This window comes from Narcine bancroftii, chromosome 5 (genome assembly GCF_036971445.1).
Source record: "Narcine bancroftii isolate sNarBan1 chromosome 5, sNarBan1.hap1, whole genome shotgun sequence".
Lineage (NCBI taxonomy): Eukaryota > Metazoa > Chordata > Chondrichthyes > Torpediniformes > Narcinidae > Narcine > Narcine bancroftii.
In genome coordinates, this window is record NC_091473.1 from 181609887 (window position 1) to 181636204 (window position 26318).

The 26318-nt window shown below is 59.9% G+C and overlaps 1 protein-coding gene across 1 annotated transcript; it reads left to right on the forward strand.

The window, feature by feature from the left end:
• haus5 (HAUS augmin-like complex, subunit 5) lies at nucleotides 1-25362 on the forward strand (the record flags this gene model as incomplete). The annotated part of the gene is made up of 17 exons (XM_069942418.1): nucleotides 1-33; nucleotides 6131-6193; nucleotides 11007-11121; nucleotides 11829-11988; nucleotides 12813-12903; nucleotides 13772-13857; nucleotides 14542-14599; nucleotides 15484-15611; nucleotides 17665-17743; nucleotides 19904-20061; nucleotides 20627-20789; nucleotides 21585-21665; nucleotides 21981-22126; nucleotides 22441-22552; nucleotides 23706-23844; nucleotides 24172-24304; nucleotides 24823-25362. Coding segments are annotated over 17 exons (1908 nt in total), but the record flags the coding sequence as incomplete, so codon positions are not given.
• Between the last annotated feature and the right edge of the window lie 956 nt (nucleotides 25363-26318).

Sequence of the window (26318 nt, forward strand, 5' to 3'; positions counted from 1 at the left end):
TCAGGAGCTTCCCCCGGATGCTGCCCTGCGCAAGTATGGCACTCCTTCCCCCCCCACTACTCCTTCCTCCCCCCTCCCGCTCCTTTCCCCCCTCCCGCTCCTTTCCCCCCCTCCCGCTCCTTTCCCCCCCTCCCGCTCCTTTCCCCCCTCCCGCTCCTTTCCCCCCTCCCGCTCCTTTCCCCCCTCCCGCTCCTTTCCCCCCCCCGCTCCTTTCCCCCCTCCCGCTCCTTTCCCCCCTCCCGCTCCTTTCCCCCCTCCCCGCTCCTTTCCCCCCTCCCGCTCCTTTCCCCCTCCCGCTCCTTTCCCCCCTCCCGCTCCTTTCCCCCCCTCCCGCTCCTTTCCCCCCTCCCGCTCCTTCCCCCCCCCTCCCGCTCCTTCCCCCCCCCTCCCGCTCCTTTCCCCCCTCCCGCTCCTTTCCCCCCTCCCGCTCCTTTCCCCCCTCCCGCTCCTTTCCCCCCCTCCCGCTCCTTTCCCCCCCCTCCCGCTCCTTTCCCCCCCTCCCGCTCCTTTCCCCCCCTCCCGCTCCTTTCCCCCCCTCCCGCTCCTTTCCCCCCCTCCCGCTCCTTTCCCCCCCGCTCCTTCCCCCCCCCCCGCTCCTTTCCCCCCCCCGCTCCTTTCCCCCCCCCGCTCCTTCCCCCCCCCGCTCCTTCCCCCCCCCCCGCTCCTTTCCCCCCCCGCTCCTTTCCCCCCCCGCTCCTTTCCCCCCCCGCTCCTTTCCCCCCCGCTCCTTTCCCCCCCGCTCCTTTCCCCCCCCCGCTCCTTTCCCCCCCCGCTCCTTTCCCCCCCCGCTCCTTTCCCCCCGCTCCTTCCCCCCCCGCTCCTTCCCCCCCCGCTCCTTCCCCCCCCGCTCCTTCCCCCCCGCTCCTTCCCCCCCCCGCTCCTTCCCCCCCCCGCTCCTTCCCCCCCCCGCTCCTTCCCCCCCCCGCTCCTTCCCCCCCCGCTCCTTCCCCCCCCCCCCCGCTCCTTCCCCCCCCTCCCGCTCCTTCCCCCCCCTCCCCGCTCCTTCCCCCCCCTCCCGCTCCTTCCCCCCCCTCCCGCTCCTTCCCCCCCCTCCCGCTCCTTTCCCCCCCCTCCCGCTCCTTTCCCCCCCCTCCCGCTCCTTTCCCCCCCCTCCCGCTCCTTTCCCCCCCTCCCGCTCCTTTCCCCCCCCTCCCGCTCCTTTCCCCCCCCCTCCCGCTCCTTTCCCCCCCCTCCGCTCCTTTCCCCCCCCTCCCGCTCCTTTCCCCCCCCTCCCGCTCCTTTCCCCCCCCTCCCGCTCCTTTCCCCCCCCCTCCCGCTCCTTTCCCCCCCCTCCCGCTCCTTTCCCCCCCCTCCCGCTCCTTTCCCCCCCCTCCCGCTCCTTTCCCCCCCCTCCCGCTCCTTTCCCCCCCTCCCGCTCCTTTCCCCCCCCTCCCGCTCCTTTCCCCCCCCTCCCGCTCCTTTCCCCCCCCTCCCGCTCCTTTCCCCCCCTCCCGCTCCTTTCCCCCCCCTCCCGCTCCTTTCCCCCCCCTCCCGCTCCTTTCCCCCCCCTCCCGCTCCTTTCCCCCCCCCTCCCGCTCCTTTCCCCCCCCTCCCGCTCCTTCCCCCCCCTCCCGCTCCTTCCCCCCCCTCCCGCTCCTTTCCCCCCCCTCCCGCTCCTTTCCCCCCCTCCCGCTCCTTTCCCCCCCGCTCCTTCCCCCCCCCGCTCCTTTCCCCCCCCGCTCCTTTCCCCCCCCCGCTCCTTCCCCCCCCCCGCTCCTTCCCCCCCCGCTCCTTTCCCCCCCCGCTCCTTTCCCCCCCCGCTCCTTTCCCCCCCCGCTCCTTTCCCCCCCCGCTCCTTTCCCCCCCCGCTCCTTTCCCCCCCGCTCCTTTCCCCCCCCCGCTCCTTTCCCCCCCCGCTCCTTTCCCCCCCCGCTCCTTTCCCCCCCGCTCCTTTCCCCCCCCGCTCCTTTCCCCCCCCGCTCCTTTCCCCCCCCGCTCCTTTCCCCCCCCGCTCCTTTCCCCCCCCGCTCCTTTCCCCCCCGCTCCTTCCCCCCCCGCTCCTTCCCCCCCCGCTCCTTCCCCCCCCGCTCCTTCCCCCCCGCTCCTTCCCCCCCCGCTCCTTCCCCCCCCGCTCCTTCCCCCCCCCGCTCCTTCCCCCCCCCCGCTCCTTCCCCCCCCCGCTCCTTCCCCCCCCCGCTCCTTCCCCCCCCGCTCCTTCCCCCCCCCCCCGCTCCTTCCCCCCCCCTCCCGCTCCTTCCCCCCCCTCCCGCTCCTTCCCCCCCCTCCCGCTCCTTCCCCCCCCTCCCGCTCCTTCCCCCCCCTCCCGCTCCTTCCCCCCCCTCCCGCTCCTTTCCCCCCCCTCCCGCTCCTTTCCCCCCCTCCCGCTCCTTTCCCCCCCCTCCCGCTCCTTTCCCCCCCCTCCCGCTCCTTTCCCCCCCCTCCCGCTCCTTTCCCCCCCCTCCCGCTCCTTTCCCCCCCTCCCGCTCCTTTCCCCCCCTCCCGCTCCTTTCCCCCCCCTCCCGCTCCTTTCCCCCCCCTCCCGCTCCTTTCCCCCCCCTCCCGCTCCTTTCCCCCCCCTCCCGCTCCTTTCCCCCCCCTCCCGCTCCTTTCCCCCCCCTCCCGCTCCTTTCCCCCCCCCTCCCGCTCCTTTCCCCCCCCCTCCCGCTCCTTTCCCCCCCCCTCCCGCTCCTTTCCCCCCCCCTCCCGCTCCTTTCCCCCCCCTCCCGCTCCTTTCCCCCCCCCTCCCGCTCCTTTCCCCCCCCTCCCGCTCCTTTCCCCCCCCTCCCGCTCCTTTCCCCCCCCCTCCCGCTCCTTTCCCCCCCCTCCCGCTCCTTTCCCCCCCCTCCCGCTCCTTTCCCCCCCCTCCCGCTCCTTTCCCCCCCCTCCCGCTCCTTTCCCCCCCTCCCGCTCCTTTCCCCCCCCTCCCGCTCCTTTCCCCCCCCTCCCGCTCCTTTCCCCCCCCTCCCGCTCCTTTCCCCCCCCTCCCGCTCCTTTCCCCCCCCTCCCGCTCCTTTCCCCCCCCTCCCGCTCCTTTCCCCCCCCCTCCCGCTCCTTTCCCCCCCCTCCCGCTCCTTTCCCCCCCCTCCCGCTCCTTTCCCCCCCCTCCCGCTCCTTTCCCCCCCCTCCCGCTCCTTTCCCCCCCCTCCCGCTCCTTTCCCCCCCCTCCCGCTCCTTTCCCCCCCCTCCCGCTCCTTTCCCCCCCCTCCCGCTCCTTTCCCCCCCCCTCCCGCTCCTTTCCCCCCTCCCGCTCCTTTCCCCCCCTCCCGCTCCTTTCCCCCCTCCCGCTCCTTTCCCCCCTCCCGCTCCTTTCCCCCCTCCCGCTCCTTTCCCCCCTCCCGCTCCTTCCCCCCCCCTCCCGCTCCTTCCCCCCCCTCCCGCTCCTTCCCCCCCTCCCGCTCCTTCCCCCCCTCCCGCTCCTTCCCCCCCTCCCGCTCCTTCCCCCCCTCCCGCTCCTTCCCCCCTCCCGCTCCTTCCCCCCTCCCGCTCCTTCCCCCCCTCCCGCTCCTTCCCCCCCTCCCGCTCCTTCCCCCCCTCCCGCTCCTTCCCCCCCTCCCGCTCCTTCCCCCCCTCCCGCTCCTCCTCCCGCTCCTCCTCCCGCTCCTCCCCCCCTCCCGCTCCTTTCCCCCCTCCCGCTCCTTCCCCCCCCTCCCGCTCCTTCCCCCCCCCTCCCGCTCCTTCCCCCCCCCTCCCGCTCCTTCCCCCCCTCCCGCCTCCTCCCCCCCCCTCCGCTCCTTCCCCCCCCTCCCGCTCCTTCCCCCCCCTCCCGCTCCTTCCCCCCCCTCCCGCTCCTTCCCCCCCCTCCCGCTCCTTCCCCCCCTCCCGCTCCTTCCCCCCCCCTCCCGCTCCTTTCCCCCCCTCCCGCTCCTTTCCCCCCCCTCCTGCTCCTTTCCCCCCTCCCGCTCCTTTCCCCCCTCCCGCTCCTTTCCCCCCTCCCGCTCCTTTCCCCCCCCTCCCGCTCCTTTCCCCCCCCTCCCGCTCCTTTCCCCCCCTCCCGCTCCTTTCCCCCCCTCCCGCTCCTTTCCCCCCCTCCCGCTCCTTTCCCCCCCGCTCCTTCCCCCCCCCCCGCTCCTTTCCCCCCCCCGCTCCTTCCCCCCCCGCTCCTTCCCCCCCCCTCCGCTCCTTCCCCCCCCCCCCGCTCCTTTCCCCCCCCGCTCCTTCCCCCCCCCGCTCCTTTCCCCCCCCGCTCCTTTCCCCGCCCTCCCGCTCCTTTCCCCCCCCGCTCCTTTCCCCCCCCGCTCCTTTCCCCCCCGCTCCTTTCCCCCCCGCTCCTTTCCCCCCCCGCTCCTTTCCCCCCCGCTCCTTTCCCCCCCGCTCCTTTCCCCCCCCCGCTCCTTTCCCCCCCCGCTCCTTTCCCCCCCCCGCTCCTTTCCCCCCCCGCTCCTTTCCCCCCCCGCTCCTTTCCCCCCCCGCTCCTTTCCCCCCCCGCTCCTTCCCCCCCCCGCTCCTTCCCCCCCCGCTCCTTCCCCCCCGCTCCTTCCCCCCCCGCTCCTTCCCCCCCCGCTCCTTCCCCCCCCCGCTCCTTCCCCCCCCCGCTCCTTCCCCCCCCCGCTCCTTCCCCCCCCCGCTCCTTCCCCCCCCCGCTCCTTCCCCCCCCGCTCCTTCCCCCCCCCGCTCCTTCCCCCCCCCCGCTCCTTCCCCCCCTCCCGCTCCTTCCCCCCCCTCCCGCTCCTTCCCCCCCCTCCCGCTCCTTCCCCCCCCTCCGCTCCTTCCCCCCCCTCCCGCTCCTTTCCCCCCCCTCCCGCTCCTTTCCCCCCCCTCCCGCTCCTTTCCCCCCCTCCCGCTCCTTTCCCCCCCTCCCGCTCCTTCCCCCCCTCCCGCTCCTTTCCCCCCCCTCCCGCTCCTTTCCCCCCCCTCCCGCTCCTTTCCCCCCCCTCCCGCTCCTTTCCCCCCCCTCCCGCTCCTTTCCCCCCCCCTCCCGCTCCTTTCCCCCCCCTCCCGCTCCTTTCCCCCCCCTCCCGCTCCTTTCCCCCCCCCTCCCGCTCCTTTCCCCCCCCTCCCGCTCCTTTCCCCCCCTCCCGCTCCTTTCCCCCCCCTCCCGCTCCTTTCCCCCCCCTCCGCTCCTTTCCCCCCCCTCCCGCTCCTTTCCCCCCCCTCCCGCTCCTTTCCCCCCCCTCCCGCTCCTTTCCCCCCCCTCCCGCTCCTTTCCCCCCCCTCCCCGCTCCTTTCCCCCCCTCCCGCTCCTTTCCCCCCCCTCCCGCTCCTTTCCCCCCCCTCCCGCTCCTTTCCCCCCCCTCCCGCTCCTTTCCCCCCCCTCCCGCTCCTTTCCCCCCCCCTCCCGCTCCTTTCCCCCCCCTCCCGCTCCTTTCCCCCCCCTCCCGCTCCTTTCCCCCCCCTCCCGCTCCTTTCCCCCCCCTCCCGCTCCTTTCCCCCCCCTCCCGCTCCTTTCCCCCCCCTCCCGCTCCTTTCCCCCCCCTCCCGCTCCTTTCCCCCCCCTCCCGCTCCTTTCCCCCCCCTCCCGCTCCTTTCCCCCCCCCCGCTCCTTCCCCCCCCTCCCGCTCCTTTCCCCCCCTCCCGCTCCTTTCCCCCCCCTCCCGCTCCTTTCCCCCCCTCCCGCTCCTTTCCCCCCCCTCCCGCTCCTTTCCCCCCCCTCCGCTCCTTTCCCCCCCCCTCCCGCTCCTTTCCCCCCCCTCCCGCTCCTTCCCCCCCTCCGCTCCTTCCCCCCCCTCCCGCTCCTTCCCCCCCTCCCGCTCCTTCCCCCCCTCCCGCTCCTTCCCCCCCCTCCCGCTCCTTCCCCCCCCTCCCGCTCCTTCCCCCCCCCTCCCGCTCCTTCCCCCCCCTCCCGCTCCTTCCCCCCCCCCCTCCCGCTCCTTCCCCCCCCCTCCCGCTCCTTCCCCCCCCCTCCCGCTCCTTCCCCCCCCTCCCGCTCCTTCCCCCCCCCTCCCGCTCCTTCCCCCCCCTCCCGCTCCTTCCCCCCCCCTCCCGCTCCTTCCCCCCCCTCCGCTCCTTCCCCCCCCCTCCCGCTCCTTCCCCCCCCTCCCGCTCCTTCCCCCCCCTCCCGCTCCTTCCCCCCCCTCCCGCTCCTTTCCCCCCCCTCCCGCTCCTTTCCCCCCCCCCCCCTGCTCCTTTCCCCCCCTGCAGTAACGGGATGGTGGGGTTTACCCCAATGCAAATGGGGAGAGGAGGTTTCCTGCCCCATGGTGTTCAAGGGGAACAATACTTGGGGTGACGGCCTATGTTTTCTCTCCTGTAGTCTCTGCAGTGGACAAGGACGGAGTATCTGGAGATACATCCTGAAGCACGTCCATTCCAGCGAGTGAGTGTCACCTCTGGGTTGAGGAGGAAGGGCATCCTAGAGGGCCGGCATTCTTTTTGAGGGCCTTCCCGCAATGGTCTATCATCACCGTCCCATTCACAAGGCACTGTTTGGTGCCCCCTTCTTCCTTGCCGCCCCTCCTCACCTATCCCTCCCTCCTCGCCTCCCTTCCTCCTCGCTGACACCTCCCTCCTCACTGCCCCTCCCTCCTTGTTCTCACCTCTTCACTCTCCCTTCCCGTCCCCTCCCTCCTCCTCCTCGCCTCTCTTCACCTCCCCCTCCCTCCTTGCCACCCCCTCCTCACTGCCCTGCTCCCTCTTCGTCTCCAGAATTGACCTGGGGAACCTCCACTGCACACCTCCAAAGCCAGTAGATCCTCCCTGGAGTCAGGGGCACTCCCCATGTGGCCTCATCAGTCCCCTGTTCAGCTGTAGCAGGACCTTACTGCCCTGAAATTTATTTGCCTGCCTCAGAGTCTCTTAAATGCTCCTATTGTTCCAGCCTTCACCACTTCCCCCAGGCCCCCACAATACTCGGAGTTTTAAAAAAAAACCTACACCTGACGTCTCCCTTAAACTTTGCTCCCCTCAATTTGTACATGTCCTCTGGTTTCCTGCTCTGAGAAAAAGGTGTTGGCTGTCCACCCTGTCGACGCCTTTTGTAATCTTGTTGACCTCTGTTAGTCTCCTCTTATCCTTCTTTGTTCCAAAGAGAAAAGTCCCAGCTCTGCGAACCTTGCCTCACGAGACACGTTCTCCAATCCAGGCAACGTCTGGTCATTCTCCTCTGCCCCCCTCCTCACAACTTCCATACTTCAACTTCTGCCAGCCGTAAGGCAGACAATGAGTTGCCGTGATCGTTGCCTGGCGTCCCTAACAATAGGGGAAAGAAATGCAAGAGTCCCTTCAAAGCCACCGAGTGTCCATGGATTCACCTCCAGCTCTCCCGTGGCAGCACAGATTTCCTATTCGATCCATTGGCGACCCCAACCTCCGACAGAATCAGGAAGCCCTTTCGTGACCAAGGCCCTTACGGGAGCCCCTTCTTGACCTCAGAGCCCTCTTGGATCCTGGCTCCGATCCCTGGTTCCCGTGATCCGGTCTCCAGCAGTCGTGTGGGTCCTTCACCCTCAAGTCGCCTGCAGGAGTTTCTCCAGCACTTTTTACCACGCCATTTGCCCACAGAGACCCCATCGTTCTGCTGTTTGCCTTATGGCTGCCACTGGTGCAGCGCTGCTCTCCAGGGTCCAACTGCCCCGACCGACCCCGTAAAGGCCTGTTCAAGGAGCCAACGATGTTTCATTTAAAATCCTGTCACCATGTGGTCTGGCTCCAAGGGAGCGGAGCTTGTATTCCTTGGGCGGGGGGGTTGCAGGCTCCGGGGCAGTAGCGGACTGGCACATGGCACCAGGAAATGGGGAGAACACCCCACCCCCACTGTGAGAAGGAAAAGCAGAGGAGACGGCCCTAAAGATGGTAATCAGGCTGCGGACCAGTGAGTGAACGACCCACCCAGGAAACCGGCTGTTGGTGACGAGGTCAGAGGTCACACTCCAAGGCGCAGGCTGCAGGACATCAGCATGTGGGGACCAGTGTTCAAGAGGGCAAGAAGGGCGGAGGTTTGGATCTGGAGCTTGGGCGGCTGATGGATTGAAGTGGAGTCCGTACGAGTGAATCCATGGACTCTCAATATCTTTGATGGGCCTTTCTTTCGTTTCCCTTTCTCTGACGGTAAAGGGGTTCCAGGCAAATGCTCACTGTGGATCTTTGTCTGCCTTGGTTCGGTCGAAAGGCAGTTTTATATAATATGACATTTCTGTTTCAGATAGTAAATAGTATCTTTAGGCTTCCCTGCCCTATTGACCAGAGGATTTGGTCGAGGACTTCCAGAAGGCATTTTTGAACCTGTTGGGAGAGAGATTGCCCGCTCTTTACAACTTAGTAAAGCTTACTGATTTTTTTTTTCGCCCTGAGCAGGAAGGTGAAGAATTTGAAAGGGAATCTTGATTGGTATCCTTTGCATCTGGGACCTTGAAGATCAATGGATGATTCTGGGAACGAAAGGGTTATCGCATGAAGAATGTTTGACTGTTGGAATTTAGGAGAATGGTGGGGGGGGAATCATCTCATTGAAACATTTCAAATGTCGAACGGTGCAGACAGAGTCGATGTAGAAAGGTTGTTACTCTGTGGTGGGAAAGTCCCGGACAAGAGGGCACAACTTCAGGATTGAAAGGGTGTCCACTTAGAACAGAGATGCAGAAGAATTTCTTCAGCCGGAGGGCGGTGAATCTGTGGAATGTGTTGCCATGGGCGCTTGTGGAGGCCGAGTAATTGGGAGTATTTGAGGGAGAGATTGATTAGCCAGGGCATCAAAGGTTATGGGGAGAAGGCCGGGTAGTGGGACTGAGTGTGAGAATGGATCAGGTTGTGACTGAATGGTGGGGCAGACTCGATGGGCTGAATGGCCCCTTTCTGCTCCTGGGTCTTATGGTCAGAAATCTTTTGGTTCTGCGCTCTAGCGCTGTGTACAAGAATTCACGTGCAGTTCATGAGCCAGATGTTAAAATTGTCTGCACGTGCCCTCGTGCACTGCTAGGAAGAGGCCACCTTTAAATTGGAGAAACAATCTTCTTTATCCGGGCAGGCATCAATATCGACCTTCAATTTCCAGTCACCCCCTTCTCCCACTTCCACTGTACTTCTCCAGCTTCCCTGCTGGGGGGAGGGGGTTATAGAGACAAGGAGGGGACTGGAGGGGTTTACAGAGACAGGAAGGGGACCGGAGGGTTTACGGAGACAGAAAGGGGACCAGAGGGGGTTACTGAGACATGGAGGGGTGTAGGGGACCAGAGAGGGTTACAGAGACATGGAGGATGTAAGGGACAGGAGGGGGTTACAGAGACAGGGAGGGGTGTAGGGGACTGGAGGGGTTTACAGAGACAGGAAGGGGACTGGAGGGGTTTACAGAGACAGGAAGGGGACTGGAGGGGTTTACAGAGACAGGAAGGGGACTGGAGGGGTTTACAGAGACAGGAAGGGACCGGAGGGGTTTACAGAGACAGGAAGGGGACCGGAGGGGTTTACAGAGACAGGAAGGGGACCGGAGGGGTTTACAGAGACAGGAAGGGGACCGGAGGGGTTTACAGAGACAGGAAGGGGACCGGAGGGGTTTACAGAGACAGGAAGGGGACCGGAGGGGTTTACAGAGACAGGAAGGGGACCGGAGGGGTTTACAGAGACAGGAAGGGGACCGGAGGGGTTTACAGAGACAGGAAGGGGACCGGAGGGGTTTACAGAGACAGGAAGGGGACCGGAGGGGTTTACAGAGACAGGAAGGGGACCGGAGGGGTTTACAGAGACAGGAAGGGGACCGGAGGGGTTTACAGAGACAGGAAGGGGACCGGAGGGGTTTACAGAGACAGGAAGGGGACCGGAGGGGTTTACAGAGACAGGAAGGGGACCGGAGGGGTTTACAGAGACAGGAAGGGGACCGGAGGGGTTTACAGAGACAGGAAGGGGACCGGAGGGGTTTACAGAGACAGGAAGGGGACCGGAGGGGTTTACAGAGACAGGAAGGGGACCGGAGGGGTTTACAGAGACAGGAAGGGGACCGGAGGGGGTTACAGAGACAGGAAGGGGACCGGAGGGGGTTACAGAGACAGGAAGGGGACCGGAGGGGGTTACAGAGACAGGAAGGGGACCGGAGGGGGTTACAGAGACAGGAAGGGGACCGGAGGGGGTTACAGAGACAGGAAGGGGACCGGAGGGGGTTACAGAGACAGGAAGGGGACCGGAGGGGGTTACAGAGACAGGAAGGGGACCGGAGGGGGTTACAGAGACATGGAGGGGTGTAGGGGAATGGAGGGGGTTACAGAGACAGGAAGGGGACCGGAGGGGTTTACAGAGACAGGAAGGGGACCAGAGGGGGTTACGGAGACATGGAGGGGTGTAGGGGACCTGAGAAGGTTACGGAGACATGGAGGGGTGTAGGGGACCTGAGAAGGTTACGGAGACATGGAGGGGTGTAGGGGACCGGAGGGGGTTACAGAGATAGGGAGGGGTGTTGGGGACCGGACGGGTTTACAGAGACAGAAAGGGGACTGGAGGGGTTTACAGAGACAGGAAGGGGACCAGAAGGGGTTACTGAGACATGAAGGGGTGCAGGGAATCGGAGAGGGTTACAGAGACATGGAGGGGTATAGGGGACCGGAGGGGGGTTACAGAACAGGGAGGGGTGTCGGGGACCGGAGGGGTTTATAGAGGAAGAATTTCTCTGATGTGCTTCCGAATTCCTTGACCAGTTGAACTGAACATGTACCGCTTAATGGAGCCAATAGTGGTGAGTGGAACAACCAAAGCAGCTACTCCCAGGGCAAGGGCAGCCCCAGTTAGTCCCACATTCCTAGGGTCTGACCCAGAGTAACACCCTCCGCAACGTCCTGTCACACACTTCCAGGATTACACACAGAATGAAGCTCCCTCCACACCATCCCATCACACACTCCTGGGGTCAGACACAGTGAAGGTCCTCTGCACCATCCCATCACACGCTCTCGAGGTCAGGCACAGAGTGAAGTTCCCTCCACACCGTCCCATCACACACTCGCGAGATCAGACACAGAGTGAAGCTCCCTCTGCACCGTCCTGTCAGTCACTCCCGGGGTCAGACACAGAGTGAAGAACCCTCCGTGCATTCATATTAGTGACTTCTAAATTGATCAATGATTTACTTCCAAGATAATTTGACCTCCTGAGCTTATTTGCCTTTGCACCTGTGATCCAGAGTAACTTTTCATTCTTGTTACCCTCAGGATACTTCTGCTGAAGAGGAGGAGAAGAGGAGGTTGATGGACCTGGTGATCTCTCTGAGGGCGGACATCCAAGAACTTGAAAATGATCGTGACTCAGAGCAGCTGGTGATTGATGGTGAGTACCCCACCCCCTGGGACATGGAGGACAAGAAATTGACAGGCACTGAACTGGGTTCAGCAATTCCCAAACTCCCTTCTTGGGACCAGATGTCATATTGTGAGCATTATCTTAGACCAGGGATGTTGGAAGTACCTTCCACTTTATCGCATCACCCACTCCTGGGGTCAGGCACAGAGTGAAACTCCCTCCACACCATCCCATCACACACTTCTGGGGTCAGGCACAGAGTGAAGCTCCCTCCGCACCATCCCATCACACACTCCCAGGGTAAGACCCAGAGTGAAGCTCCCTCCACACTGTCCCATCACACACTCCCGGGGTCAGACACCGAATGAAGCTCCCTCCACACTGTCCCATCACACACTCTTGGAGTTAGACACAGTGTGAAGCTCCCTCCACGCTGTCCCATCACACCCTCCCAGGGTCAGATACAGAGTGAAGCTCCCTCTGCACTGCCCCATCACATACTCCCTGAGGAAATGGGAAAGATGGGGACGGTTATGATGAATGAAACACATTTGGATGGGTCCAGGGATAGATCTCAGGACCAAGGTGGGGAAAGGGACCTGAGGTGGACCACTAGGAGAACATTAATAAGATGGGCTGAAGGGCCTCCCGTGTATGTTATCTGCAGGGAGGTGTCACTGGCACGCTCCTGGCTGGCTTTGTGTGGTGGATCTATCATAATATGTGTTCCACAGAGCAAGCACTGACGGAGACCCGGGAGAGGCTAAAGGACCTGAAGATGCGGGACTCCATGCTGCAGGCATTCCGTCTGCAAGCTGCCAAACAGAGGGAAAGGCTGCAGGAGCACAGCAGGAGGCTTGGAGATCGGCTGCAGGGACTGGCGCTGATCCATCGGTGAGGCGGGGGGCCGGGAAAGGGTAGAGGGGCAGCACGAGGGGGTCTGGGTCACAGCTAGCTCTCTCTCTCTTTCTCTCTTCACCCCCCCCTCTCCTCTCTCCCTCTCAGTTATAGAACTGCTCCTCTCTTCATCCCGCTCATGTGGCGATTTAACATCCTTCGTGGCACTGGCGGCCCTGCTCCCTGTCCTCCGAAGTCCCTGTGCTGTGCTGGGTCAGAGCACCTGTTCACTGGCCGCAGTCCCAAATGCCGTATGCTCCTGACCTGCCAGTGCAGAGATAAGGCTGGTGGTCTCTCTTTCAGCACAGTTCGCCCAACAGTGTTACAGCGCCAACGATCGGGACCAGGCTTCAAATCCAGCGCTGTCCATAAGGAGTTGGTACATTCTCCCCTTCCCCCTGCCCCTTCCTCCCTCCTGCACAGAACCAAAGACCAGCAGAAGGGGTGCAAGCCTCCAGGCTTGCATGCGAGTCTTTTCAAAGTTCAGAGCATGTACGTGACATAGAACCTTCCAGCACAGTGCAGGCCCTTAGGTCCGCGATGTTATGCTGACCCTTTTAAACTCACTGAGCTTTAGGGTGGCATGGCTAGAGCAATGCTGTTACAGCACCAGAGATCAGGCTGGGAATTGAATCCCGCGCTGTCTGGAAGGAATTGGTAGCTTATCCCTGTGTCTCTGGGTTTACCCTTGGGGCTCTGGTTTCCTCCCACTGTTCAAAGCGTACTGAGGGTTGTACGCTAGTTGGGCAGCACAGGCTCATGGGTAGAAAGGGCCTGTAACTGGGCTGCATCACTAAAAATTTTTAATTTCCTCGAGGCAGAAAGGCTTGCCAGGAGGTCAGCTTCCTCCAGACAGAAGATGGGCTGAGATACAGGCTTTGGCAAGCGTCGGGGCCGGAACCACAAGTCTTGGTAAGTCAGTGCGGCTGCCAGGAGACCGGACTCAACCCCATCTACTCAGTGGACAACCCAGCTTGTCCTGTGCGCAATACGCTGGGGGCGGCGGGGTGAGGTCTGGGGTGAGGAGAGGAGGGAGGGAGGAAGGGGCGGGGAAGGGGAGAATGTACCAACTCCTTATGGACAGCGCTGGATTTGAAGCCTGGTCCCGATTGTTGGCGCTGTAACACTGTTGGGCTAACTGCTGAAAGAGAGACCACCAGCCTTATCTCTGCACTGGCAGGTCAGGAGCACACGGGGTGTTTGGGACTGCGGCCAGTGAACAGGCGCTCTGACCCAGCACAGCACAGGGACTAAGGAGGACAGGGAGCAGCAAAGGCTGTGTTGCTTCACTTGGGAGAGGCTAGTTTAGGAGCCTGTTCACAGAAACTGTCCCTGCTCAGGGGATGGGCATCATTCTGACGATTAGGGATGGGGGTGGGCATGGCTTTTGTACTCTGTTGGCAGGGTGTAATGTTGCATTGATACAGCACAGTGTAATGTGACATAGACAAAGGCAGGGTGTAATGTAACATCAACACAGTACAGGGCGCGGTGTTGCGGTCACAGGGCGCGGGGCGCGGTGTTGCGGTCACAGAGCGCGGGGCGCGGTGTTAGTGTGCCCACCAAGACAGTGATATCGCTCAGTCTCTCAGCATCGTTGAAAGTTACCCACCCTCTCACCCCTCCCGTTTCTCACCCCTCTCTCTCTTCCCACTCTCACCCTCTGCTACCCTCTTGCTCCCTCCCCCAAACCCCCTCCCTTTCTCCTCATATATCACTTTCTCCATCCTACCCTTCCCAACAAACCCTCCACTCGAACAACTCTCACCCACACCCTCAGCAAGGTTTACGGATGGCGTGTGACAGTCGAAGTTCCTACCTTAAGTTGTTGTATGATGACCAGAGCAGTTCCAAAGGCACAGGCAGGTGAGAGACTCCTGGTAACTGTGGGTACTGGGGGCAGTGGTGGGGTGGGGGGGAGAAGTGGGATTTGGAAATTTGGGAGCCTTGGAGTAAATGGCACAGGAGTGGGAATGGTGTAGGGACCAGAGGGGGTGACATAGACAGGAGTGGTGTAGGGGATTGGAGGGGGTTACAGGGACAGGGAGGGGTGTAGGGACCAAAGAGGGTTACAGAGACAGGGAGGAGTGTAGGGGACAGGAGAGGGTTACAGAGACAGGGAGGAGTGTAGGGGACAGGAGAAGGTTACAGAGACAGGGAGGGGTGTCGGGGACTGGAGGGGGTTACAGAGACAGGAAGGGGTGTCGGAGACCTAACGGGGTTACAGAGACGGGGAGGGGTTTAGGGATCAGGGTGTTACAGAGACAGGGAGGGGGTTTCAGAGATGGGGAGCGTTGTAGGGGACTGGAAGGGGTTACAGAGACAGGAAGGGGTGTAGGGGATTGGAGGGGGTTACAAAGACAGGGAAGGGTGTAGGGGACTGGAGGGGGTTATTGAGACAGAGGGGTGGAGGGGACTGGAGGGGGGTTACATCAGGGATGAGTGTAGGGGACTGGTAGGGGTTATGGAGATGTAGGGCTGTAGGGGAATGAAGGGGGTTACAGTGATGGTGCTTGCCCTGTTGCTTGAACCACTTTGCTTTGTAACCAGTGCCCGATGTTCCGAAAGGAGAGATGCCTTCAATCAACAGTGGTTGAACCAAGTGGGGGTGAGTTCTCCCCCCTTCTCTATGGTTCCAAATGTGGGGTCTCACTGGCACTCTGGCACAATACTGGTGTGGAGCAGAGAGGATCAGACTGATTTAGTGGTGTTCTACAGTTCTTTTGCCACACTTACATCACCTCCCACCCATGAAGCCAACTGGGTCTGGGTACCAACACCCTCAGTTTTGACTTCTCGTCCTGTCCTCACCATCCTGCGCCATGCACACGTACCTCTCAAGGGAGGCATTTCCTCCTGACCCACTCCGTTCTGGGGGAATCTGTTGTGGGCTCTGCTGCGTCAGTGAAACCTGCAGCCTGTTTGGGGCAACCCTTCACTCCTTCACCCCGCCTACCGTGCGAGTTTGAACCGACACGTTCTGTAGCCGACTATTTTCACTGCCTCCCCAACCATTCTTGTGTAGACATGTCTGTCATTGGCCTCTGGGGGAGGCCAAATGTAAACTGGAGGACCAGCAGATCGTATTCCATCTGGGAACAAGGAGAGTGACATATCCCACCATTCCCTACCCCATACCCCAAGGTCCGTCGATACTCCCCACCGTTCACATCACAATGTGTGTCCCACCTTCGTACCCCAAATTCCCTCTGACCCAACACACTCCCCACCATTCATTCTTGTACCCCGAGGTCCCTCAATCCTTGGACACTGGCACCATAGGTAGTGTGTCCCACTCTTGTGCCCTGAGGTCTCTCTGTTCCCCCCCCCCCACACTCCCCACGTTCATTTTGCCTGCCCCACGTCGATCATAGTTGCTGGATTGAGCTCCATCAGTCGATGTTGGGCCAGGTTTTCAGATGCTGTATGGGACAAACATTGATCTCAGGTCTTGGCATCCCCACAACTGCTGTGTTTTACCTTCTGTGCCAGGCTGTTGTTACCTGTCACCCTCCGAAACACATCCTTGCAGCTCTGGAGAACTTGGCCACTGAAAACAAAGAGGTGCTTCTTGCTCTCTCGTCCCAGGTTAACGTGGTGAAAGACATGGAGGAACTCCGGTAGGTCAAAACTATGTTGCACCCCCTGCCCCGGGAGTGTGTGACGGGAGGGTGCGGAGGGAGCTTCACTGTGTCTGACCCCGGGAGTGTGAGACGAGATGGTGCGGAGGGGGCTTCACTCTAGGTCTGACCCCGGGAGTGTGTGATGGGAGGGTGCGGAGGGAGCTTCACTGTGCCTGACCCCGGGAGTGTGAGACGAGATGGTGCGGAGGGGGCTTCACTCTAGGTCTGACCCCGGGAGTGTGTGATGGGAGGGTGCGGAGGGAGCTTAACTGTGTCTGACCCCGGGAGTGTGAGACGAGATGGTGCGGAGGGGGCTTCACTCTAGGTCTGACCCCGGGAGTGTGTGACGGGAGGGTGCGGAGGGAGCTTCACTGTGTCTGACCCCGGGAGTGTGAGACGAGATGGTGCGGAGGGGGCTTCACTCTAGGTCTGACCCCGGGAGTGTGTGACGGGAGGGTGCGGAGGGAGCTTCACTGTGTCTGACCCCGGGAGTGTGAGACGAGATGGTGCGGAGGGGGCTTCACTCTAGGTCTGACCCCGGGAGTGTGTGACGGGAGGGTGCGGAGGGAGCTTCACTGTGTCTGACCCCGGGAGTGTGAGACGAGATGGTGCGGAGGGGGCTTCACTCTAGGTCTGACCCCGGGAGTGTGTGACGGGAGGGTGCGGAGGGAGCTTCACTGTGTCTGACCCCGGGAGTGTGAGACGAGATGGTGCGGAGGGGGCTTCACTCTAGGTCTGACCCCGGGAGTGTGTGACGGGAGGGTGCGGAGGGAGCTTCACTGTGTCTGACCCCGGGAGTGTGAGACGAGACGGTGCGGAGGGGGCTTCACTCTAGGTCTGACCCCGGGAGTGTGTGACGGGAGGGTGCGGAGGGAGCTTCACTGTGTCTGACCCCGGGAGTGTGAGACGAGATGGTGCGGAGGGGGCTTCACTCTAGGTCTGACCCCGGGAGTGTGTGATGGGAGGGTGCGGAGGGAGCTTCACTCTAGGTCTGACCCCGGGAGTGTGTGATGGGAGGGTGCGGAGGGAGCTTCACTCTAGATCTGACCCTGGGAGTGTGTGATGGGAGGGTGCGGAGGGAGCTTCACTCTAGGTCTGACCCTGGGAGTGTGTGATGGGAGGGTGCGGAGGGAGCTTCACTCTAGGTCTGACCCTGGGAGTGTGTGATGGGAGGGTGCGGAGGGAGCTTCACTCTAGGTCTGACCCCGGGAGTGTGTGATGGGTGGGTGCGGAGGGAGCTTCACTCTAGGTCTGACCCCGGGAGTGTGTGATGGGAGGGTGCGGAGGGAGCTTCACTCTAGGTCTGACCCCGGGAGTGTGTGATGGGAGGGTGCGGAGGGGGCTTCACTCTAGGTCTGACCCCGGGAGTGTGTGATGGGAGGGTGCGGAGGGAGCTTCACTGTGTCTGACCCCGGGAGTGTGAGACGAGATGGTGCGGAGGGGGCTTCACTCTAGGTCTGACCCCAGGAGTGTGAGACGAGATGGTGCGGAGGGGGCTTCACTCTAGGTCTGACCCCGTGAGTGTGTGATGGGAGGGTGCGGAGGGAGCTTCACTGTGTCTGACCCCGGGAGTGTGAGACGAGATGGTGCGGAGGGGGCTTCACTCTAGGTCTGACCCCGGGAGTGTGTGACGGGAGGGTGCGGAGGGAGCTTCACTGTGTCTGACCCCTGGAGTGTGAGACGAGATGGTGCGGAGGGGGCTTCACTCTAGGTCTGACCCCGGGAGTGTGTGACGGGAGGGTGCGGAGGGAGCTTCACTGTGTCTGACCCCGGGAGTGTGAGACGAGATGGTGCGGAGGGGGCTTCACTCTAGGTCTGGCCCCGGGAGTGTGTGATGGGAGGGTGCGGAGGGAGCTTCACTGTGTCTGACCCCGGGAGTGTGAGACGAGATGGTGCGGAGGGGGCTTCACTCTAGGTCTGACCCCGGGAGTGTGTGATGGGAGGGTGCAGAGGGAGCTTCACTCTAGGTCTGACCCCGGGAGTGTGTCATGGGAGGGTGCGGAGGAGTTAGGACCTCTGCTGTAACCCATAAACTTTCTTCTCCCTGCAGGTTCTCCTACACCAGTTCTCACCTGCAGGATGTTTCGGAAACTCTGCCCGTTCTGCGTTCCATCAAGTCGCTGTTGGAGGTAGATCTGCTCTCTGTCCTTTAGGTGTTTGGGTAGGTGTGCCACAGGCCCTTCATCCCATCGTCTCTGTGTTAGTCCGCTCGCTGACTGTTCCCCCAACTCATGGTCTCTGACTTTTGAAAGTTGGACTTTTGAAAGTTGGTTTCTACCTCTGCCACCATTCTGTGCCATAAACCATGACCCTCTGGGAAGGCTGCCCTTCAGGTTTCTGATACCCCTGCCCTGGGGGGGGGGGAAGAGGAGAGATTAATTACCCTCTTTGCTCACCTCTCAATATCCCACCTGGTCAGGGCACTAAATTCAGCAACTGGGATGTTCCGTTACAATTATCCAGGAGCCTGCACTTGGAATATCCGCGCAGTTTCTGGTCCGCCGGCTGTCGGAAGGTCATCACTGAGCTGGAAATGGGGGCCAGAAAAATTCACTGGGACATTGTCGGGTCTGGAGTGGGGCTCGAATTATTAGGAGAGTCTGGGCCTTTTCTCCCTGGAGCTCTGAGGGAGGTTTATCAAACAGTGAGGGGTATGGAGAAGGTGGATGGTCACAGTACTTTTCTTTCCCCCCCCCAGGGTTGGGGAATCTGAAACTGGAGGGTTTAAGGGGGGGAGACTTAAAGTGGGAAACCTCCACACAGAGGTCTGTGGGACAAGGAGTTGGGAGAGGGGTGAACAGTTACACCGTTTGCACGGGCCTATGGATAGGGAACCACAGAACATTACAGCGCAGAAACAGGCCCTTCGAGTCTGGCCCAAACAATTCGTCTGCCTTCCCACTGACCTGTAACCAGTCCGTATCCCTCCATACCCCTCCTATCCATGTACCTGTCCAAATTCTTCTTAAATGTTAAAATCGAGCCCGCATTCACCACCTCAGCTTGTTGCACACTCCCAACACTCTCTGTGAAAACTTTTCCCCTTTCACCCCTAATCAACGTCCTCTGGTTTGTATCCCCTCCCCTCAGTGGGAAAAGCTGACCTACATTTACTCTGTCTCTCCCCCTCGTCATTTTAAATATCCAATCTCCCCTCATTCTTCTATGCTCCAGGGAATAAAGTCCGAACCTGTTTAACCTTTCCATGTAACTCCGTTCCTGAAGTCTGGGCAACATCCTTATAAATTTTCTCTGCCCTCTCTCTATGTTATTGAGATCTTTCCTGTAGTTCGGTGACTAAAATTGCATACAGTTCTCCAAATTTGGCCTCACAAATATCTTATACAACTGTATATCTGAACTCCTGGATTCAATACTCTGATATTTGAAGGCCAATGTGCCAAAAGCTCTGATTACAACCCTGTCCACCTGTGATGCCAATTTCAGGGAATTTTGTATCTGTGTTCGCAGATCCCTCTGTCCTACCACACTCCTCAGTGCCCGACCGTTTACCGTGTATGTCGTTCCTACATCTCGATGACTGGAACTGCCCAGAGTCAACGAACAGCAGTTGGGAGCTTTGAACCCTTCAGCAGGCCCTTTGACCCATTTAGTCTGTGGTGAACTATTACTATGGCTGGTCCCACTGACCTGCACCTGGTCCAGAGTCTTCCACACCCCTCCTATGAATGGACCTATCCAATTTTTACTGGATTCACCCCTTCAGCTCGTTTCACACCCCCACTGCTCTCTGTGGGAAGAAATTCCCCTAAACCTTTCCCCTTTCACCCTTAACCCATGTCCTCTGGTTTATATCTCACCAACCCCCTGGGAAAGAGCCAACCTACATTTACTCTGTATCTCCCCCTCATCATTTTAATTACCTCGATCAAATCTCCCTTCATTCTTCTACGCTCCAGGAAGTGGTCCTAACCTGTACTGCCTTTCCCTATAACATAGAACATTCCAGCACAGTACAGGCCCTGCAGCCCACAATATTGTGCTGACCCAGTATAATGCAAATTCACAACAATCTTAATTTTTGCCCACCTCACACCCAAAACCCTCTTGTTTCAAAGGTTGACAAATGGGATGGGTTCGGGCAGGCAACTTGTTCAACTTCCATGATAAACTCTGGGGTAATGAAAGGAAAGATGGAAGTTGCGGAGGTGGATCGGTTCAGGAACAGAAATGGACTGTTTATGCCATTGGGCCAGAGCCTGCACATTAGTGCTGCTGGAACGGGGAGGGAGGTGGGGAGTTTCTCTGACACTGAGCTGTTTCTGCAGGAGGGCTGGCGTGATGGCGAGCTGCGGGCTGTGCACAAGGTCAAGGCGATGAGGCGCCAGAGGGTGCTGGTTTATCGCCTCGAGGTGATGGGCAGGGAATTGGACCTGCTGCTGGTGGAGAACTATGGACACAACCCTGAGCTTCTGAATGCTGCCAGGTCAGAACAGAGGAGTGTTGGGGACCGAGAAGGTTGGAGATGGGGAAGGGTATTGGGAACCGGAGGGGGTTAGAGTTGCGGAGGGTTGTAGGGAACCAGAGGGGGATACTAAGAAAGGGAGGAGTGTCGGGGACCAGAGGGTTACAGAGACAGGGAGGGGCATAGAGGACCGGAGGCGGTGTTACAGAGGCGGAGGGGCGTAGAGGACTGGAGGGGGTTACAGAGACAGGAGTGTCAGGGACAGGAGGGTGCTACAGGAATAGGGAAAGGTGCAGGGAGCTGGAGGGGGTTACAGATTCAGGGGGGTGGGTATTGAGGACCAGAGGGGGTTTACAGAGACAGGGAGGAGTGTTGGGGACCAGAGGGGGGGGGGGCTTACAGAAGAAGGGAGAGGGTTTACTCATAACAAAGATGTCGACTGCCCAGTGCTGACTAGGCATGATCCTGTCGAACAGTGGGGTAGGTTTGTGGAGCTGAGCATGAGGGTGGGGTGGGATGTGGGTGGTGTATGCAGGAGGACCCGCTTGGCGGTCCACCTCTCCCTTTCCCCTCTCTTCTGGCACAGGGAGCTGTGTGAACTGCGACTGGCTGTGGGAGAGAGTGCAGGGCGTCATAAGGAGCTGCTCAATCAGTCTGAGGCCATGGACGTCTGTATTGAAGCCCGGAACCAGGAGATCAAAGACCTGCAGCAGAAGCACAGTCGAATCCTTGAATTCCAGGGATTGGTGGTAAGTAGAACCAGCAGATGCTCTGAGTTCCAACTTCCCTTCATGTCCCAGTTACTCAACATGTTTGGCACAGAGAACCATGTTCCTTCCCCACCACACGGGGACTCGCGGTTCTACCGCTAATGGAGGATTGTTGAGTGGTGAATTCAGGTTTGTATTTCACCTAACCTCAGTGAAAAAAGCCCATCTACATTAATTCTGTCTCTCCCCCTCATAATTTTAAATATCTCCATCGAATCCCCTCTCATTCTTCTACTCTCCAGGGAATAAAGTCTGAACCTGTTTCACCTTTCCCTGTCACTCAGTTCCAGAAGTCCAGGCAACATCCGAGTAAATCTTCTCTGCCCTCTTTCTATTTTATTGAGATCTTTCCTGTAGTTCAGTGACCAGAACTGCACACAAATTTGGCTTCACCAATGTCTCATACCATAACATCCCAACTCCAACACTCAAGATTTATGAAAGCCAATGTGCCAAAACCTCTCTTTACAACCCTGTCCACATGTGTTGCCCCTTTCAGAGAATTCTGTATCTGTCCCTATGTTCTCCCGTACTCCTCAGTGCTCGACCATTCACCGTGTTCGTCCTACCTTGGTTTGTCCTTCAAAATCCAACACCTCACTATTGTTTGGGTTTACAGAAGAAGGGAGGGGATTCCCAAAGGAAGCTGGTTTGGACCCTGAATTTTAAGAGGTATACAGGTACGGGGTGAGAGTCTCTCTGGATCGGTTTAGCATCGACTTGTTGGCTCGAGTGGCCACTTCTCATTCTCTGCTCTGACTGTTCTATTCTCAGTGTGTTAAACAGGACCTTATCCAAGCACTGGTGAAAGGAAATTCGTCAGCCAAGAGTCACTTAATAGCAACAAGAGCAGAGGTGGGTTTCATTCCATCCCAACACGCTCCCAGGGTCAGACCCAGAGTGAAGCTCCCTCCGCACCGTCCCATCACACACTCCCAGGGTCAGACACAGAGTGAAGCTCCCTCCTCACCATCACACCACACACTCCCGACGTCAAATCATCTACCAGAATCTTATTATCTGATGCCATTACTGTCAGCTCCCAGACACATCACTGCTTCCGATTATAACACCTTCCCTGAAAGCCCTTCGGCTCCAATGTTGTCATTGCCTGGGTGTGGATGAATCGGAGTCGCCTTGGCTCACTCCATCTCCCTGTTCCTGCTGTAGATGGTTAGGTTCATGGAGAATGACCTTCAGCAACACAAGACCCGGGTGCGTCCGCTGGTGGAACAGCTGCACAATTCCATCAGCAAGGAGGCCAAGCTGTTTGCCTCAGTCTCCCTGCCTTGTCTGGATCGCAGGGTGCTCCGCCAGTAAGTGCCTTCTCCTCCTGCTTTGCCCGATGCTCTCGGGCTGTGTCTCAGACATGCACAGGGGCTGGGAAGTCTCATCGTTGGGGCAGTACCTACCATCTGTGTGTGTGTGTGTGTGTATGTGTCCCCTTCCTTCTCTTCCCCTGTCCCCTTTACTCTCTCTCCCTCCACCCTTCTCTCATTTTCTCCCGTCCCACTGAAGGGCCTCACTTCCACCCCCTCCAACCCTGGGTGCGACCGCCACCTCCCCTCCCTCTTTTAACTGACACTCTGTTGCTCTGTCTAACGCCACTGTACCTTCCCCCTCTCCTCAGGTCCCAGAGTGTCCCCGTGCACACTCTGTCAATCCACAGGATGGACAGCTCGATGAACGACCCGCAATTCTTCCGACATCTCCGGCGGCTGCTTTTACTCCCCCTGTACAAGGTACACGCCTCACCCGACCACTGCACAGAATTTGTCAGGGTGGGAAGCTGATGTCTCTCCTCTCTGACTGGAAGACAGGAAACGGCAGCAAGAGGGCAGGAGGTTACTGGGCCTGGAACATCTGGAGCACTGCGTGCATTTCTGGTCTTGTTACTGGGGAAGGATGCACCGGCTTTGGAAGCAGTGCGGAGGAGGTTCACTAGGTCAATTCCAGAGATGAGGGGGTCGGCCTATGGGGGTAGATTGAGTCGTTTGGAACTTGACTGGCTGGAATTTAGAAAAATGGGAGGGGATCTTAATACAAACATAAAATTATGAAAGGCGTAGATAAGATAGAGGTCGGTAAGTTGTTCCCATGGGTGGGGGGGAGACCAGAACCAGGGGGCATAACCTCAAGATCCAGGGGAGTAGATTGAGGATGGAAATGAGGAGGAATTGCTTTCCCAAGAGGGTGGGGAATTTGCTGCCCATTGAAGCAGTGGAGGCGACCTCAGTAAATAGATTTAAGACCAGGTTGGGTAGATTTTTACATCATTGGGGAATGAAGGGATGTGGGGAAAAAGCAGGTGGGTGGAGATGAGCCCATCATCAGATCTCATTGAATGGGGAGCAGGGCTGAATGGCCGACTCCTGTACTTATGTCCTTATGAGTTGCAGGGAAAGGTTAGACATGTTCGCACTTTATTGGGGTGATTTGATGGCAGTGTTTAAAATGATGAGGGGGGTGGACAGAGTGAGTCTAAGTGAGCTCTTCATACTGCAGCGTCTCGGGCAGCTGTAGTCACCGAACTAGATGGCTGCAGGAATTTGGCAGGTCGAGCAGCATCTGTGGGGAGAAAAGGAAGTTGCTTGGAGAAGGAACTCTTGCCAGAGACTCTTTTTCAACATCTTCATCGCCTCCTCGTGACACCCAATCCGAGGAATTGCCTTGATTTCTCACTCCACACACTCTGCCCGACCGACAAAGTGAACCAGCGAACTCTACAACACAGTAAAGGGCCCTGCTAGTATCGTTCTGCTTCGTTCCACTGACCTGCACCCCGACCATCTCCCTCCGTGCCCCTCCCACCCACCGCTCTCTGATCTGCTGGGACCCGAGTCATTCTGTGAACCAGACGGGTTTGATTCTCTCTCCTCTTCCCCCCCACCCCAGGCTCCCGAGCAGCTGATCGATCAGGCAACAGAGAGGAAGTTGGAGAAGGAAAGGCTTCAAGTGTTGCTGGGCCGAGAGAGAGAGGCTCTAGAGAGTCTGCACCAACGGCAGCATGGCCTGCTGGCCACTAAGACTGAGGGTAAACAAGGCGAACCCCATCCTCGCGCTTTTGAACCTCGCAGACAACCCCTGCAGTCAGGGACATTGTCTGTGAGGGACACTCACTACAACTCCCTCCCACCTCCACACCGCCCCCTCCGCACTGCTCCATTCCCTCCATACCATCCCCATCTCACTGCTCCACCCCCTCCGCCCTGCCCCACCACCCCTCCCCTCCGCACCGCTCCTCACAGCTTCGCCCCCTCCTCACCACCCCCTCCCTCCCCCTTCACCACCTGTTCCTCTTGATCCTCTTCCTCAGTCTGACGGACTCCTTGTTGTCCCACCCCCCCTTGTCTCCCCGCAGCCCTCGTGTCACGCCTGCGTGCCCTGGACGAGAGCCTGGTGCGGGACTCGGTGCCCTCCCTGCGCCACTACCTGCGACTCTGTGACCAGGCCATCGGCCGTACCCACCGGTTCCAGCAGGAGGTCCAGGACTGGTGAGTGACTGCAGTCCTTCAGCCCCTCCCTCTGTACTATCACATGGGACCCTTCAGCCCCCCTCCCTGAACTATTGTGTGTGAGGGCATTCAGCCCCTCTCTGACCTGTCCCACTTGAGGCTGTTGCGCCCATTTCCTTGGCCTCTTACATGGTGACAGGAGGACGTTCTGCCCACCTCCTTCAGCCTGTCCCACAGCAGCAGGAGGGCATTCTGTCCATCTCTGTGGCCTGTCCCACTGTGACAGGAAGACATCCTTTTCAGCCTGTCGCAGTGGGAATGAGGTCATTCTGCCTGTCCCAGTGTAAGAGGCCGTTCTACCCATCTCCCCGACCTGTCCAACGGTGACAGAAGGAGGCCAGTTCCTTGCTCTGAGACTGTAAACCCCATCGTGATGCGATGAAATCTGGGACAGTTGGGGGTGGAAGGGGAGATCCCGATTGGTGGGTTGGGCTCGAAGAGGGGAAAAGGTTTTTGCTGGGGTTTGCACTGACTCTTGGGCTCCCTTCCACTCGCAGGTGGGAACAGCCGGCTCAGTATCTGGTCCCGTGGGTGACGAGGAACAGGATGAACGTCCGCTCCTGGGTCCAGCGATGGAACTGCTTGGTGCAGAGGAGCCAGGAACTGGGACGGAAGGAGGCGGCTCGCAGAGACCCCAGGAAAGGGTTCCCTCTGACCTGAGGCCACAGCGTTGGGGTCCTGACTGCCACCTCCCTCAATCACCTACCTATGTCTCTCCAACCTGCACCCGACCCTCCTCCTCCCTCCCTGCTACCACCCACCTGTCCCTCCCACCTGCTCCTGACCCTCCTCCCTCACCTCACCTCCTCCCTCTCCCCTCCTCCCTCTTCCACCACTCCTTTTGCTTTCCACCTCTCCCATATCTCCCCTTTCCTCATTTGCCTGTCCCCTTTCTAGCCCACTTACTCTCTCCCCCTCTACTATTTCCTCCCCCCCCCCCCCCCATACCCTTCCTCTCCCCACCCTGTGTCATTGACAGACTGGCATTACCACAGGGTGAAGGGATTTCTGGGAATAAAGGCACTTTATTACTGAGAGTTGGATGAACTGAATGAATTGGTGAGAGGGGCCTTCGGCCTCAGGACAGTGCATAGGAGGGAGGGGAGAAGGAGGGAGCGCTGCAGGAGGGCCGATGAGGAGGGGTGGTGAGGAGCAAGGGGTGAATTGTCACCCTTACCCTCCTTCCGTACAGGACTTGGTGGTCTCGTCAACTTCAAATGTGAAAGAGCCCACCTAGTGGCCGGCAGAAGTATACCATCAGCAGGGAAGGAGAAAAGATCGCCCTCGGCCAGGAGTTGGGAAGTGATGGAGAGACAGAGGAGGGGGTTCGGATCTGGGGCAGATACAGCTGTCTGACAGAGCAAATGGGCTTAGATTTGGAAGCAGGAACAGGAGTGGAGATGGGAGAACATAAGCTGTGACACCACAATGCACAAAACACAAAACCCTCCCTACCCCGTAGCGCTCTATTTTTCTTCCACCTGTGTGTAGGTCTTAGAGTCTCTTCAATGCCCCCAGTGTTTTAGCCTCCACCACCATCCCTGGCAAGACATTCTAACCCTCCTCACCACACCTTCTGGTCCTGTGGGTTGACCACCAATCCATTTCCCTGCAACCCACACTGATGCAGCCAGCCAAGATGCTCTCAGTACAGCTCCTGTAGAAGGTTGACTTGACGGGGGCCGGTGGCTTCGCCCACTTCACATTCTCAGGAAGTGCAGCCGCTATTTCACCTTCCAGACAAGCGAGAAGAGGTTGAGTGTCCACGATAGTCACTAGTTCACTCTGTGTCTGTTCCTGGTGTCACTAGTTGTGAACTCCATGGAACGTTATTGTCTCTATTACTGATTGACATGCAGTGCTGTTGACTTGGCCTGCGACATCAGGTTCCATTGAGGATATTTGCACAAGACGGCGTTGGAAGAAAGCAGCCTCTCTCCTCAAGGACTCCTATCACCCAGGCTATGACCCTTCACTCCGCTCCCATCGTGAA